This window comes from Amyelois transitella, chromosome 16, assembly GCF_032362555.1.
Source record: "Amyelois transitella isolate CPQ chromosome 16, ilAmyTran1.1, whole genome shotgun sequence".
NCBI classification, from domain to species: Eukaryota; Metazoa; Arthropoda; class Insecta; order Lepidoptera; family Pyralidae; genus Amyelois; species Amyelois transitella.
The window spans coordinates 4,711,845-4,728,498 of record NC_083519.1 but is presented as its reverse complement, the minus strand read 5'-3'; the positions used below and the strand labels follow the sequence as shown (position 1 = coordinate 4,728,498).

Below are 16,654 nucleotides of genomic sequence, written 5' to 3'. Positions count from 1 at the left end.
TATACGCATTGTCATGCTTTTATGGAGAACATAAATATTTTATGGCGTAATAGGTGTTTCCCTGTTCATATTTTGTTGTTCTTTCAAACAAAATTTTTCATAAATCACAATTTAATATGTTCATAGCTGATTCTAAAATGTTATGTTGTTTACTAAGAAAAATGAATCGATTAATTTCTTTTGTAACTATAAATACACATAGTACAGACCTACACCATAGACCTTCCGGTAGAGAGGTGGTATATACAAAAATATTCTTTACAAATGGACCACCATTTTATTTATCACTAGTACAAAACGAAAGCTTTCAAATTAATTAAGATGAAAGGCCTTACATCCAAAGTTAACTTTGTCAAGTCGGTTAATTAAACTAAGTTAAACACAATTAGTTTATTTCAATTAAAATCGTCGCAACCTCACCGACCGTTGGCAACTTGGAGGATTATTTTGGAAATTTTCATCCAGTTGTTAAACCGAGAATTAGGTTAGAGCTTTCAGGCGCTTCCTGGTAAGAGCGAACTTTTTGTATTTGCATTGAAGACACCAATCAACGTAGTGAATTTAGTAAATAAAAAGATGATTAAGTACTAAACTGATGAGCTTGCATGAAGAGAGTAATTAATGAACGTTGATGAGCGAAAGAAGTATGCAGAGATTGTGGCAAGTGAGAAGATGAAGTCTCAGTTCCTGGGAAAGCGATCTTATGTATAAATAATAGTAGTATATTGATATGAAACATTGCCTTGTTCTTAGCACTTAAGCATTGTTTATGATCCCTGTGAATGAAAATGAGATAAGGGAAGTCAGACGGGAATTACTTATTGGCCCACTTTTGGCTCCAAATGTTACAACAAAAATAATAAATGACATAACCGTTCAAAACTAACAAATATAATTTTTTTATTAACAAACATATATAAAATTTTTATTAAGACTACACATCAACAGTATAACCGCAACAGCAAAATGAACAGTTCACGTAAAACACATAGTTTCTCTAACACGATCTCATTCTGTAGCGACAGCACAGGTACCTAATGTGAAATACTCGGCGTTTGGGAAAACAACTTCAATTTCTGGAATTATTGTGAGTAGTACGTATTCGGATATTCCTATGTAACTCTTTTATATTGTCAAACCAATAAATATAAAAAAATCCTCTGAAAAACAAACTGATAGATGTCAGCAGAGTAATATTATTCTAATAATGTGTTCTTAATGTACGTCAATGCATTATTTGCAATTTCATCCTATATGTATGTATTTAAAATAACTTCTCGCTCACACATGATATTGGACAAACTTTTGCATATATCAAATTAGTTATTACGAAAGCAAAGTACTAATCGAAACTGAATTATAAAACGTCCACTTATAATTAAATGACAACAAGTTAAAATTTTAACACATAATTCCACGTACGATGTAATCAACACACCGTAAAGACAACATGTAAAAGTCACAGTAAATAAATTACCTGCTATAAATAATTTAAAGGTGCCCCGAGCGAGCTCATGGACCGTATAACGACGTGAACAACACCTTTATAAGTACGACGGTGTTTCCAATAATGAGAGGATCAGGGACGTGTTTGCCAAACATGCTGTACCATAATGTTAGACGCAAAATGACCGAGTTACGTGGCGGGAATCGCAAGTGTGCAACCGGCTTAATTCGGTTCGTTTCGGTAGATGAAGGTTTACGGATTTTCTTATTATTTGTTTTGTCCATCTGTAGTTATAACAAATGCCAAAAAAACTAGTCCAGTAGATTTTGGGATTATTTGAGAAAAATGAAAACATTATGTATATTTTTACTATGGATTGAATTAAATCACAGGTAACGCATTTAAAGAAGTCTTAATTGACTTTAATAATAAATAATCGTACACTTTTCACTACCCTTCCTGTGGAGCCACCTTTTACTTCAATACTGCAAATTTATCGGGGGTGACAGATTTATGTCATGTTCACGTAAATGTGGAATAACCAACTTCAACACAATCTCAATGCAATAATAATGAATGAATGGAATTGTATCGACACTAAATTCAGATTGATTTCGAGAGTAAGCCTGCATATTGGATTCACTTCGAATAAGAACCATTCGTGATCCTGGTCATAGGCACACCTCGGGACTAACGCCGGGAGCAAGATAAAAAGCAGATAATTACACAGATTGAGTCCTATCTGACCTCCATGACCTAAGTCATTATGTGTTCTTAAAAATCCTCATACACAACTATTAAGTATTTCAGGCTTAACACTTTTTCATGTTGTTGTTGGCGCGCGGCCAACTGCCTTGATGGTTAATGTCCGACCCACAAAAACATAACTATTACTTTAAAGTAATGGCGTTAAACAGATTTTTTTGCAAACTATATTTCACTTGAACTCGCGGAATAAAATGGTTTAAATATAAGAGTCTTCTTGGAAATCGTTGTCTATTTTCGAGTTAATCTGTATGGAAAGTCAGTGAACAGAGAAAATGTATAGTGGGTACGTACCGTCTGATAGTAGAATTTAGAGGAAACGATACACAAAATGTTTTGAAAATCGCTTTGTTCATGATGATGATCATCTTTGATAATAATAGTCACGTTTTATTGGCAATAATAGTCACGTTTTATTTAAATGACAAAAGAAACATTTATGAATTAAAACTCGCTTTTTAAAAGATTTACTAATTATTAGTGAATTTCTTCAAACATACGCTCTCCCGTCGTCAGTCATTATGAATTTGTTAAAAACTAAAAAAAAAATTCGTTCACGTTTGGGACCTTCTGGGAAAGAGCGACTCCATGTATTTGCACCCAAATTGAAAATGAAAATAAACGGGAATTCTCGCTTTTCGCGGCCGTACTCTGGTTTTTCTATATTAATTTCGATTATTGTTTGTCTGTTCTTCTCGGCTATTCTAATATTATTTCCCAGTTATCTAGGAACTCATGGCAAATAAGAGAAATTCACATTACATTGGCATGAACGCCAGGCATTATAAGAAGTAACTCACTGGATAATGAGTTTGAAATAGTTCCATTTGTTGGCTGTTATTCATCATTAATCTTTTGCAAGGCTTTAAAATGTCAACAGCCGGGCTCACTCTACGATGAAAATTGACGCAAAATGCTAAATGTACTTTTACTTAATCTACAAATTATCCTTTTTCACTTAGGATTTTTTCCACTTTTAAAATGTATACTCTACTTAGATTCTATTACTATGCTCTTCACACTTTTTACTATATTTCTGGTGAGGCCTTAATAAGTGTTTATTCTTGTCATTGCATTTTCTTTCATTGCTATACAATCTGTTCTAACTTATATTACGTATAAATGAGGAAATGATTTTATCGAATTATCTGCTGAACCAAGATTTGCGTACATACGAGTATAATTAAAAGTCTGGAGAGGGTCATAGGGTACTGTTCATCCCGGTTAACACTATCTAAATTCGCGCGAGTGAGTCTGCTAGTAAGTTTATAAATTTATTAATGTGAATTTTTTTATCGAATTGAATCTGTGATGAAAGAGAATCAATCAGCATGGAGATTTAATTCCTCATTTCTGCTAAACAAATATTTCGGCTTTACGAATCAGCAAAAATGTAATTAAGGTTTATATAACATTGACACTATATATATATAAGTGAAGAATACTACAGAATATATATGTTGGTTTCTAACATATATCGACATTATATATATATGCCTCGACCATTATTGTCGAAATTAAATCTGACTAGTCGAGCGTCGTCGGTCGACTTCGTGTGACGTCACAGGACTGTCAAGGGACACGTCACGACATTATAAATAGTAGTCACGTAGACACGTGTACGATGTTTTCCCCTTAGGGAAACAAGGTTTTGTGCACGTAAATATTTTTGGAAATGGTTAACAAATTTTGATACACAATTTCTTCATAGAGATCGTTAGAGGGGTCTCATCTTCATAGGGAATTAGTTAAAATAAAAAAAGCCTATAAAGTGTTTTTTCTTAATAGTATAGTCAATCTTTGCGCAAATATTTGTCTTAAATTGATTCAGTACTTTTAAAAAATCCTAATTTATGGATTAATTATTTCAAAATTTCTTAAGGTTATCCACACATTTTCATGTATTCAAACAACCTTCTTTGTTTTCCTTTAGTACTTTTAATTAAAATATTATGAAACCTTAAAACTTAAATAATATAAAACCAATAACCACATAACAAATGTCAATTTAATAACCAAAAATTGCTATACAATTAACAAAACGTTCAATTGTTAATTAACGGGGAGAATACTAGTTGATATTGTTTGAGCGCCTCATATTGCTTGTTTACTAAGACATCTCAATTTTGGCCTTCGAACCAACTTCGCAATCGTGCTCAAAATAAACAAATTGTAATTTCAGACAAGCAATAATTTATAACTGGAGCTTACGTTCTGTTATTCGCTACCAATTAAGTTTTGCGATAAATTAAACCAACATTTAATTGATATTTATTTATTTTATTTTAGCTGTCTTTTCGCTGATATAGTTTCTCAATATCAGATTTTAGGATTTCTTCTACTTTTAAACTTTATATTCTTCGTATATTCTATTTAATTTTTTACATTGGTAAGTTTAAGCACAATAAAGGATATGGGATGGGATACCTACGAGTATACACCCACTTTACAGTTGAGAAAAAAATACTTTTCCTGTCGGGTTACTATTACGGACCCGAGCAAGCTTCGGGCAGATACTTTTAATCTTTCAGTTGAAACCTTGTTCACACATTTTTTCTAAGAAAATACCTACACATATGTCTACTGGAAATAATTACCTATTAATTATGAATAAAAAATGTAGATATTTGATGATGTCATGTAGAAGTTACAATCATTATGATTGTAACTTCTACATGACATCATCAATAAAGATTCGTATTTTTATCACCTCAGCAAAATTTTACCTACTTTTTGTTTCACATCTCCTACAACTCAGTTGACATAGGTACGTTTCCACTATATAAAGACATCTTACGGTCAATGCATACTCACAGAAGGCGCACCTTTCACCTTCAAAGCCTCATAAATCACAGTGGAAGCACTTACCCTCGGATTTGCTAATACTTTGGCGACCCTACTCATTTTGATCATTATAAAACGCATGACCTATGATTATGTTCGAATATTAGAACCTTACATGACTGTTTGCTTGTTCATTATAAATGTGAGTTATATTTGCATATTAGTACCTTGAACCGACGAACTTGCATGAGGAGTGAGGAGATTAATGAATATGGATGAAGCGGAAGAAGTACGCAGTGATCGTGGCGAGCGGGAAGATGTTTCCGAGAAAGAGGTGTGATTATATGTGTGTATCTAATTAGTATCGATGAACGACAAATGCTTGATAGGTATAGTATTTAGTTGAAACTGATGATTGAACTGATCTCCAGAATATCTAGCTACTTGAAAATTGATAGCTAATGTCTAAGAGTCGTGGCTTTATCTGCCTACCCAGTTCATGCTTCCAAATCCTACTTCACACTATTATTATAAATGCCAAAGATCTTGAAGATGTGGTTTTTGTTAAGTACTCTTTTGCGCAATACGTTCTAAATGAATTTTCATAAATACAAGGGTAGAATATATCTGGAACAACACATAGGGTACCTCTTATGCCGCAATTCTGCTCAGCTAGTTTTCGACATATAACACTTACGAGTACATCTATCTTACTTACATCGCCTAATAACTTCTCAGTAAAAAAAAAACAAACTTGTATCCCGTATTTTGTCATGTTAAAAATGCGCGGTTTATTTGCTATCAAAACTTTTCCCGCAGGACTCCGACAAGGGAGCATATTTTTACTTGTGCAACTCAATCTCAAAAGTAGTTATAACAAGTTTTATTACAAGTACTTCAATCAAATCCGTCTGCAGTCCAACTTTAACGGAGATCATGATATGACGCGGGATTTATTCAAACCGCGCTAAATAATGTAGAAAGTTTTAATCTCCGTGCTAACTACACCGCTTTTTGTTTGAGCGAGCGTAGTTTTGTTCTATAATGAAATTTTACTTTATTAAATAAGGATTAAATTTTTTTGTTCTATTGGGCGCAGAAAGGACGCATTTTTTTAAATAAATTTATTTAGTACTCGTATGTTCTGACTCAAATACAATATAGATACAGAATCTACATCCAAGTCAGTAGCTGCGAATAAGTCAAATTCAAAATTTATATTAATTTTTTTTGTATAAGTTTGCAAGTGGAACATTAGGTGGTCGTTTGCAGATGATAAGGGTATCTAATCTATGTATTTCAATACTTTTTTTCCTTCTACATATCTTCCGTTAATTTACAAATATTATCGTAATCGTCACTCCAATTTTTTAACTATTTAAAAAACGGCCAGAAATGCGTCTGATCCATCCTTCTCCACAAATAAAAACGTCACATAAATCCCTGTTCGGAATTTCCAGTACTGGAAGCGTACACCATAAAACGCTAGAGGAATTCTATTAGCCGCTGTCAATATATCGGACACGACACCACCGCTGTATATTGTCGATATGGCTTAACTGGCAGTCTCGGGGAGTTGATTTTCTGAACAGATTTTGTCAAAAAAAATATGGTCAAAGGCATACCCCAGGTACCTCTCCAGAGTGATGTGGATGCAACTGGGACTAAAGCCAGGAGGGAGAAGAATGTCTAACTAAGGTTGATTAGTTAACACAAAATTAAAGTAGTAACCTACTTTAATTTTGTAAATTAAAGTAGTAACCTACTTTAATTTTGTTTCATAGAAGTTTTAGTATGTAAATATACAGTTCCATTCCCACACATTCCTACAAAAGAAAATTCACAAATGGATTTTTATAGGATTCAAGTGAAACTGGTGCGATAGGAGGATGTCGTGTGATCGTCGCCAGAAAATAAAGGGAATTAGGTCGAGGCCCGCCGAACCGATTTTGGAACAAAGCCAGCCGCAACAATTCTATTTTATTTTGTAAAAATACTTTATGATTTTACCCTGGTTAATAATGGCAGGCCATTTGTGATATACAGTACAAAACATTTGAAGGGTTAAGCCAATGAAATTTTATGCTCTGAATATACGTTTAGCTTGGTTTTGTAACTGTTTCAAGCGTTTTTATAATTATTTTTCCGATTATTTTGTGTATTTAGGATTAACTGAATAAAAAAACTGATGAACATAGCATGAAAAACATAGCATTTTGTAATTTTTAAGTTCTTACGCGATGCTGTTCTTGTATACTGTGTATGTTAACAAAAAATAACATACATACAAGCCTCTTTCCCGGTACGCAGAGACTATATCTTTCCACTTACTACGATCCATGCATACTTATTTCGCTTCATCCACATTCATAACTCTCTTCATGCAAGCATATCGGTTTCGGGTACTCTTGACCTTACCTTTTGCTAGAAAATCGCCAATTTGATCAAGGTATGTTTGTCTAGGTCTTGCCACTCGAACGCTCCCATTCACAATTTTCTTGCTTAGTTAACCTGCTTTCATTCATCCTCTTCACATGATCAAACCATCCAAGCATTCCCTTTTCTATATCTTCTTACGCAACACAACATTCCCTAATCACGCTGTTCTTTATTCTGTCACCCAATTTAACACCGATCATACTTCTTAACGCTCTTATATCCATCACATTTATTCTGCTTTCGTGCTTATTCTGCTACAACCAACTTTCATTTCCACAATAGTTTTACTGCCAATATGCCTTTATTTAAAAACTATATGAAGGAAATTAAATTGTCAAATTATTATTTGCCCTTTAGATACATTTCTTTTGTTGCGGTTGATTAAAATCGCAAGTTAGACGAAAGTTTTGTCGCAGCTCAAGTAAAGCGCCGTAACTCCAAGGAGACTGCGCCAAGGATTCTTAACAAATCTTGTTCTTGTTAACAGCATTTCTTTAGTTCTATTCGCTCTCTGAAGTTACAGCGCTGGACTGGAAATGTATTCGAAAATTGTTTTAATAAGTAACAAAGAAAACGGATTTAAATAACATTTTTCAAGTAAAAAGTATTTGTTAATAACAATTTCTTTTCTCTTTTACAAATAAGATTACTAACCGTATATTTTTATAGCGTATTGATAATTGCATTCTTATATGACATATAGACATGTTTCTATCCCTTACGGGGTGGGTAGAAAGAGCCAACAGTCTGTATGTCTTAATGATGAGATTTAATAATTGATAAGAATTGAGATTGCATTCTTAATTGCTTAAAAGCCAACTAATCCACATATTACCATAAGATTAAGCGAAGAACGGAGCAAGTAAGTGACACTTAAAGTATTGTTAGAAGATTAAGATTAGTTTTACGGTCAAATGTCTGACTCATTTTAATAAGATGCAATATAATTATGCTGTATCCTTAGTTTTCTCCTAAGACTCCCACATAAAATACATTACTATTACAGACAATACTCTGTCGGAAACCATACAGCAATCAACATACTATATTACTTACAAATAATTACACGTAATTCGAGAATGTTTCGTGATAAAATGTGGGATAGAGTACAAACAGCGCAATGTAAATCTAATTTCATATGAGACGCCTCTTGAATTTCCCCGGAGATAAATTATGTGATAGCGCGCTTGTCGGGGTACTGACGAAATACAAATCATGCGATTACACGTTTTATCATAAAATAATAAGAGGGTAGAATTTTAAAAAATATTTCCTAAGAGATTTGAATTCACTATTCTTTGCATATATGTATGTATATGCCATCACTTTTCCATTTGCTACTTATATGAGGTAAATAAATCTTGGTGATAAATATTTTGTAATGGTCATTTAAAGAGGATGAATAAAGTAGGTTTGCTAAGTAAACACAAGAAGAGTGTGAATGGTAAAATAAAAAGAACTTACATTTATAAGTGTTACTGGCAATATTTGTAAGTGATGCTGATCACTAAAAAAAAAGATAACAAAAAGAATCTTGCGAAATTATTGAATTTCTAACGCGTTTAAATACCTATGAATGATCTATTTCGAACAATTTATAAATGTAAATACCAAATTTGAAAACCAAATACTAGTTTCTACAATAAAAGAAGTTCTGCCTTAAATATACATAAAATCCTGTATAAAACTATTTGACAAAGTTTTGCCATGACGGTCGGCTACCAGCTAAACCCGTTTTGAGAATCTTTGATGCACGAGTCAAGGCGGTTTATTTAGTCGCCTCAAACGACATCCCGCACGAAGAGATACAGTAATCGTATTCTAGGTCGGGATAACGTGTAACATTGTTGAGAGAAATGTTTGTGTTTCCATTTTACCAGTGTAAAGTATGCTTCTCTTTTGTATTTTAGCACAGTTTAATCGCAACATCATCATTTAAAAGCATCATTTTTTCACTTCCTCAATTTTTTTTAATGCTCACTTTTATCCACGTTGAAACATATGAACGCAATTTTTCTTATCATGTTTTTACACTTATTTGGAATCTAACGTGATAGTATGGGCATCACATCAACATCAACATATCATTCTATCTTTTTGATAAAGCTTTTATTTCATGCATCTGTACCTTTCTTTAATTTGTGATTCTTCCAAGGAAATGCTCGCATGGTGTGTTCACGGATTTGAGGGCTCATCTTATATTGATAACAACTTCTTTGAACATCGATTGTTTTTCCACGTAAAAGGATAATCCCATGGAATTTGGTTTTTGATTTAAATCTTCTAGTGGTGGCATTTTAGAAGGTTTACGATTTTTTTTTGTGACATTTTTATGGTTTAGGAATACATTGAGAGAAAATCTGCACATTTAGACAATCTAACTATTATCCGTTGACTAAGTTTATTAAAAAATTTAATTGAACCACGTTGCTTTCAAAATATTTTTAAACCTTGAAAAATATGTCTTTGTTGAATAAAAATGTTTATTGATAAATAACTACTTCCCTATTAAAAAAAAATCTAATTATTCCCCTAATCTCTAATTACCTATTTAAAATGAAAAATAATAAAAAGCCGGCGTTATTATTAACTCTATGGTTGTATCTGTATTTTTCACACGTATTCTCCAAAACATTGATACGATTCCAAGCTACAAAGCAATAAACCTTAATGGGTATCGTAATCGTTTGTTTTACCATGAATTATTAAAACCACATCTTATTGGTACGTGCCTGATTGAACAGAAATTGTTTCCTCGAAGACATTTATCACTATGGTAAGTAATAAAAAAAATTACAGTTAAAAACATTTTGTACAGGGAGAAATGGAAAATTCATGATAAATAAGGATGTAAGGAGGTATCTGTGTTTGTGTATTCAAGTATAATAATAGAATAAGACTTAGTTAAAATGTAGTAAAAATTGGATTTATCATATTAATAAAACAATTTTGGTTCAGTATTCCATAAATGTTCAATGATTATGCAGAGTGTTGCAGCGCCATTGAATGCGTATTTTGAGATTAAACCGGCCGAATAAATCGCTCTGACACCCACTAGGGTTTTCACTTCATCCATGTTGGATCTAATTAGGTTATTTTAATATCCATAAAATAAATTTTGTTTGTGATTTATATGAGCCGTCCATAATGCCGGAACTTAATTATGCAGATTAATTGCTTAAGCAGGGTTGCCACACGGCTGTAGAAAATTAAGTGAGGTTTTACGCGACTGCTGAAAGAAGATTATAAGTGTTATAGGAGACAATGTATTTACTAATTATGTATTAGACATATAGGAATCAGACATATGTACATAAATCACGTCTTTCATCTCAAAGTTTTAGGCAGTGCATAAAATCGCAAGATTTTAAGAATGGATGGCGTTATGATGGAAACGAAATCAGAGATGATGGTATGTTGCTAGCGCATTTTCCTTAAAGATCAACTAGCATAACCCAATAGAAGAATCCCAGATTTTAAGCCTTTACATTTTAGTTAAGAAATATATCTTTACAATTTTAAAGTTTGTCTTACCCTGTCTCATTGCTTTGCATGTCCAGTGCTACACTCAGTCTTGTACTTCGAAGTCAGGTCAAGGGTCTGCTCTCTATCATTTTGGTATTTACTAGCAAATATTTTTTCATTTACAGTTTACGAGTTTTTGTAATTTATCAGGTATATTTTGGTTAGGTATGTAGAGAATTTAATGGAATCTTAAGTGATCTTGTGTGTGATTTACTTATTTAAAATCACCTTTTATAGACATCTCACCTGTTCAAGATTAAGCATACGATGTCCTTGTCGAAGTCTATCGAGAACAATATTACTCTCACATAATTAATGATTGGTCAACACAGCACAATAGCGATAACAAGGGAGCAATTATTTACTCAATAACAATTAATTAGAGTCTAATTTCAAAGGACCACTAAGGCCAAGAGAATACTAGTGTTAACATGAGCATTAATTATAAGGTTGTTCCAACGCAAATAGCCTGTGGATATTTGACAAAATTACTCGTGTAATTGCTATTATTCCTTCATGGTTCGGGTAGCGGCTTTAAATAAACAAATGAGGTTTAGGTGTATAATGTTATTCTCATTTTGTACTCAGAAAAGGTGTGAAAAGAGAAGGTTTATAATACAATATTTTTTTAATCAATATTTAATTCCCATTAAATTAAGCAACTTTCGAAAAAAAAATTGTAAGATAAAGAAGATTCGAAGAACGTAAGATTCGACTAGCACAAGATCAGATAGGTAAGTAATCCGCATTTTCAAAGAAAAAAATAATAGTTTCGTTCCAAACTGCACTTTTTCCGATTCACCGCTAAGGCTAACTAGAAGATCACATAGGATCACTTAAGTGTTTATTTTTGTAACTCTTTCTTGGAGTCTGATCATAATATTATTAGGGAGTTCGGAGCCGACAGTAATGTGAGGGTGAGCATTTACTTCTCAAAGCAGACCGTCGTCATACCACTCGGAATAAGGACTCAGCCTCTAATAGATACTTACTTTTTATATAAGGAAATACCTTCTTCTGCCCTACGGTAAGCCCAGCTGGCACTCCTGGGCCTTCACTTCTTTGCAGACGTTAAACCTCTGCTACCAGCTAACCTCCCCTTTCCAACAAGAATTTTTGTTCACAACCCTAGCTCCACTTATTCCCAAACTGCGCACTTACCCCGTACCGCGCATGGCTAGCGTTGCATTTAATTGAAGCCTCAGTCAACCGACTGTTTAAAACGACGCCTACCCGTGTAAAACAGACTTAATGCAAGAATTCCCTCAATGTGGGAATTATTTCGTCGCGCTCTCGTAAGATTCTTAGTTCATTTCCTCTAATAATGTCGAGATGGTTTGTATGTTATGCATTTGAGTATATCTATCGTTATTCTCAATAATATTCAGATCCTAATAACGGTTAACCTTAAAACTCCCTAGATGTCGAAAAGCCACCTGCATATATAAGTATATAATAATTCTTCTCGCATGATCTACATCAAATTTTGGTGTTAGCCCTTGCTGCATAAATAAGTATTGAGGACGAATCCGAAGTCTGCCATTGACCACAATATGGGGGTGGATTAGTTAGAAATTACACGAAATGACTCCCATGAGACCTATTGTCCTAACCCAGCTTGGATTATGGTTTTGCAGTTAATATGACTTTGTATCTTAGCTCACAGTGTATTATATTTACATTTACAAACTTATTCTTACTTTTGAAGATTCTGAGGTTTTTGGAAATTTGAAAAGACAAATGGAAAACGCTGTGATGAGAGTGAAGGGAGCAGTTCTTGATTTTTTCTACGGAATTAACAAAAGCGTCGTAATGAAACGTCAATCATTGATGCTCTGATATTGGAAATTCTTAGTGACGCTTTTTTTGAACGTAAGGTATTATTACTTAGGCGAAATTAACTTTATCTTCAATGTTAGAGGTGAATCACTCAAAGTGTCTTCTATTTACATTTTGAACCCATGCTAACTGTGGATTTAATTTAGAGTTATTATTTATCTTTAAAACTATTAATTTCTATCAGATCTGATTAGACAATCCTTCTTCATTATTCCACTAGGACCCAACCAGCAAGCTTAACTCGTCAGTAAAAATACACGGTTTCAATCTTTAAAATGACCTTAAGGCTTATAGGATTCTTACTTCAAACTCGTACATTCATTGATCTTGCAAATTAGAGCTACCAAAGTCGACGCTAAAAATTAATAATTGCCAATGCCAATGATCAGCAGCTACATGGTAAGAAGAAAGATAAACACTACAATAGCCTATTTTATTCTTAGGTATCCTGGATCCGCAAGCGAGACCTGCACATCCTCACAGTTGGAGTTCACACCTACAGCAGCGACGCCCGTTTTGCAGCGTTGCACACAGATGGCTCTGACGAATGGACCCTCAGGGTTGCGCCGGCGCAGCCGAGAGACTCAGGCGGTTACGAGTGCCAAGTTTCGACAGAGCCGAAGATAAGCTTATCTTTTAGGCTCACTGTTGTAGGTAAGTTTTGTTTTGTTTCCATAAAATTGATAAGTAAGAATTCTAAAGAGTGCCGGCGGTCAAACGGTTGATCCGATTTAAAAACTGCGCCCCTTCCAAAGTTGTTTCTGAGTTAAGTGCATAATATATTTGATCGCAAACCGATGATCTTATGATGAGGAAAAACATAGCGAGCATGATCCAACATGACTGAATGTAGTCCCTTGCAAGGTGGCGGAGGTCTGACCGAAGTCGCTTCGTATATAAACCTTATTTACCCTCTCTAGTTAATAATCATAGGCAGATCCAGGGTTCTTTTATTGAAATGCGAAATCTATGTATCCTTTGTTGATAAAGAAATAACTAAAACTTTTTTTGTTATTATTACTTATTAATAAATGTTACACTTAAATGTTAAAAATACCTTCCCCAAATTGCAAATTGTATCAATTCTAACCTTGTATTGCTACCGTGTTCATTTTCGTAGTTGCTAAATAGAATTATCCACTCAGGTTTGAAATTAAATTCCTGGAATGTTGTTAGTCTGCTGACAACAAAGTCTAACTTTGCTAGGCCTTCTTTTAATCATTCAGAAATTTTAATCAAAAATACCTCGGATTTTCTGTTTAAGTGAAGTCTTTCTTTCTCGTCCACCTTTCATTGGTCCAGATTACTTTCTCCCCTCTGGATGCTTCTTAAAACTATAATCCTGGATTGGGTAAGTCGGATTATAACACTCTGACACACTGAAGCGACTCCTATCTAACTACTGCAATCTTTACAAGAGAACCTAGCCTTAGATAAAGGTAATAAATACATCTGTTTACCTCAATGTGTAGATTTCTTCACTACGTTTTCTTTCATCGTAAAAGCATCGGTTAGCTCTTAAACATACGTACGTACATATGATCACTTTTATATCCCTAGCGGGGTAGACAAAGCCAACAGTCTTGAAAGGACTGATAGCCCATCGCCTAAAAGAGGAATCCCAAGTTTATAAGCCTATCCTTTAGTCGCCTTTTACGACATCCATGGGAAAGTGATGGAGAAGTCCTATTCTTTTTTGTAATGGTGCCGGGAACCACACGGCATAGCTCTTAAACTTTTTACATAGAAAGATTCATTGCTACATGGCCAAGGTAGTATCTGTATCGTCATCATCGAGAGGCTATAAATATTAAGACGGCACGTTAATATTCAACGTAAGATGTCCCTCGGGGACTAAGTTAGCTTAACGACAGCTCCGTTCTAATGACAACAATCAGGTATAATCAGTATCTTTGGCTTAACGTCCGATACAACGGAGCTACATCGCAGCTAATAATTTATCCATTACCGGTGCTTCATTGAGCCGCGAAACAATTAGCATAAGTAATTTCAGGATAATTTAATCTCGTTTAGACTATACGTTTTATACTTTCTTTCCGAAATCCAATATGTTCTCTAAATTTAAGAAAAAAAGAATCTCAGACCCATAGTGGCAAGGGATGAGTTTATCTATCTCGTACCTATTTAGCCATAATAACAAAATCTCAAAAGTTATATGAATAAACAAACAGTTTTGCTTCTGACATTTTCTGGGTAGATTAATTTAACTTAGGAATATCATAATTATGTTGTCTAAAGTTATTTACACAAACCTAAATAATTCAACACAATACTAAATTATTACTAAAGGGCAAAGTTGACTGACTTATTCATCAACGTATAGCTAAAATAACTCTACGGATTTCGTTGAAATTTGCCATACAAATTATAATTACGTTCCTAGGTATTCGCTAAGAAACTAATGAATAAAATACTTTGGATTCTCCTTTTGGCGATGGACTAGCAAACTGGCTATAAGCCATAATCTTAACGTAGCCTTTTCAAGACTGTTGACTCTGTCTACCCCGTGAGGGATAAAGACTTATGTATTTATCCACCAAGAAACTATCTTTGTAAATTTCAACGTAAGTAACCTCGGCAGAAGCTAGTTGCACGTGATTTTCATTTTAATCATGCCTCCATCCGGCCCGAAGGATCAATTTTCAGATTGCCAAAACTGAGCTGATTTGAAATATAAACTGGTTAAATAAAAATAAATTGTATTAAAAAATTGCACACATTTTGAAATATTTTTATAACGTCAATAGAAAAGTGTGTTTTTAAAACATTTCTTATTCTCCATATTTGATCATTCTGTTAAAATAAGTACATATATACTCGTAAAATTAATAACTAATTAATGAGATAATAACAGTTTTCAATTAGTCAAACAAGATAATTCACCACTAACTAGATTTTATTTTATATTCCACAAAATAAAAATTGGTAAGTACTTCTTACTGGTAGTCGGAAAAGCTTTAGGAATATTCTTCCTTAATGTGCCTACACCTAAATTATAACGCCTTAAATGCTCGTATTTTATGTTACAACCCTCGAATATATTTTTATATACCTATTACTTACGGGATCGTATCTAAACATATCTCAGCTCTGTTTACTTAATATAATTCACCGGTTATATCATTTGCACGCATATTTGATGTTGTTTCAGTATCAAAGGCGGATCCTTTCAGGGTCGAAGTTGTTTGTAAGGGCTGGCTTCGATATGAACCTCACAAAATATTACATATATCCCTTAGCAATCCTTAACGTGGTTTGAATTTTGTAAATCATCATATATCTTTATTATATGTCATCATTATCTAATTTTAATATTGTCATTGATAAATTCATTATCTTTAAAATAGTTTAAGGGTTAAGAGAGTATTTCCCGATATTCTTGCGAGAATGGAAATTAAATACATATGGTAATATATATGATAGAGTCTTTTTAACGGAGTAGACAGAGCCAATAATCACGAAAAGCCTGCAATACCACGTCGTCACCGTAATAAACTATGAAGCATAATAATCGAATTTATATTGAAATAGTAGGGTTGCTACCCCAATCGCCTTAAAGAATCTCAAGATTATTAAAGAACGGAAATTAGTGGAAATTTTCTTTTTACGCAAGCGGAGCCGCGGACGTTCTCTGGCATTAATGTTTTATGTTGTTTCAGTATCCAAGGCGGAGATCCTGTCAGGGCCTGAGCTGTTTGTGAGGGCTGGCTCCGACATCAACCTCACTTGCATCGCCAGGCATGCCCCGGACCCACCAAGGTATGGTTAAGATAGAAAATAGTCTTGGTAACATTTATGAAGGGTGGCTTAATAGACACCATATATTTTTTTTTC

At 33.7% G+C, this 16,654-nt stretch overlaps 1 protein-coding gene across 1 annotated transcript in view; it reads left to right on the top strand.

Moving 5' to 3' along the window:
• LOC106129580 (limbic system-associated membrane protein) overlaps positions 1-16,654 on the top strand; it is a 52,980-nt gene that overhangs the window by 30,616 nt on the left and 5,710 nt on the right. The window contains exons 4-5 of the mRNA XM_013328176.2: positions 13,243-13,453; positions 16,480-16,579. Coding sequence (XP_013183630.2) covers positions 13,243-13,453; positions 16,480-16,579 — 311 coding nt within the window. The remainder of the gene's footprint in view (positions 1-13,242; positions 13,454-16,479; positions 16,580-16,654) is intronic.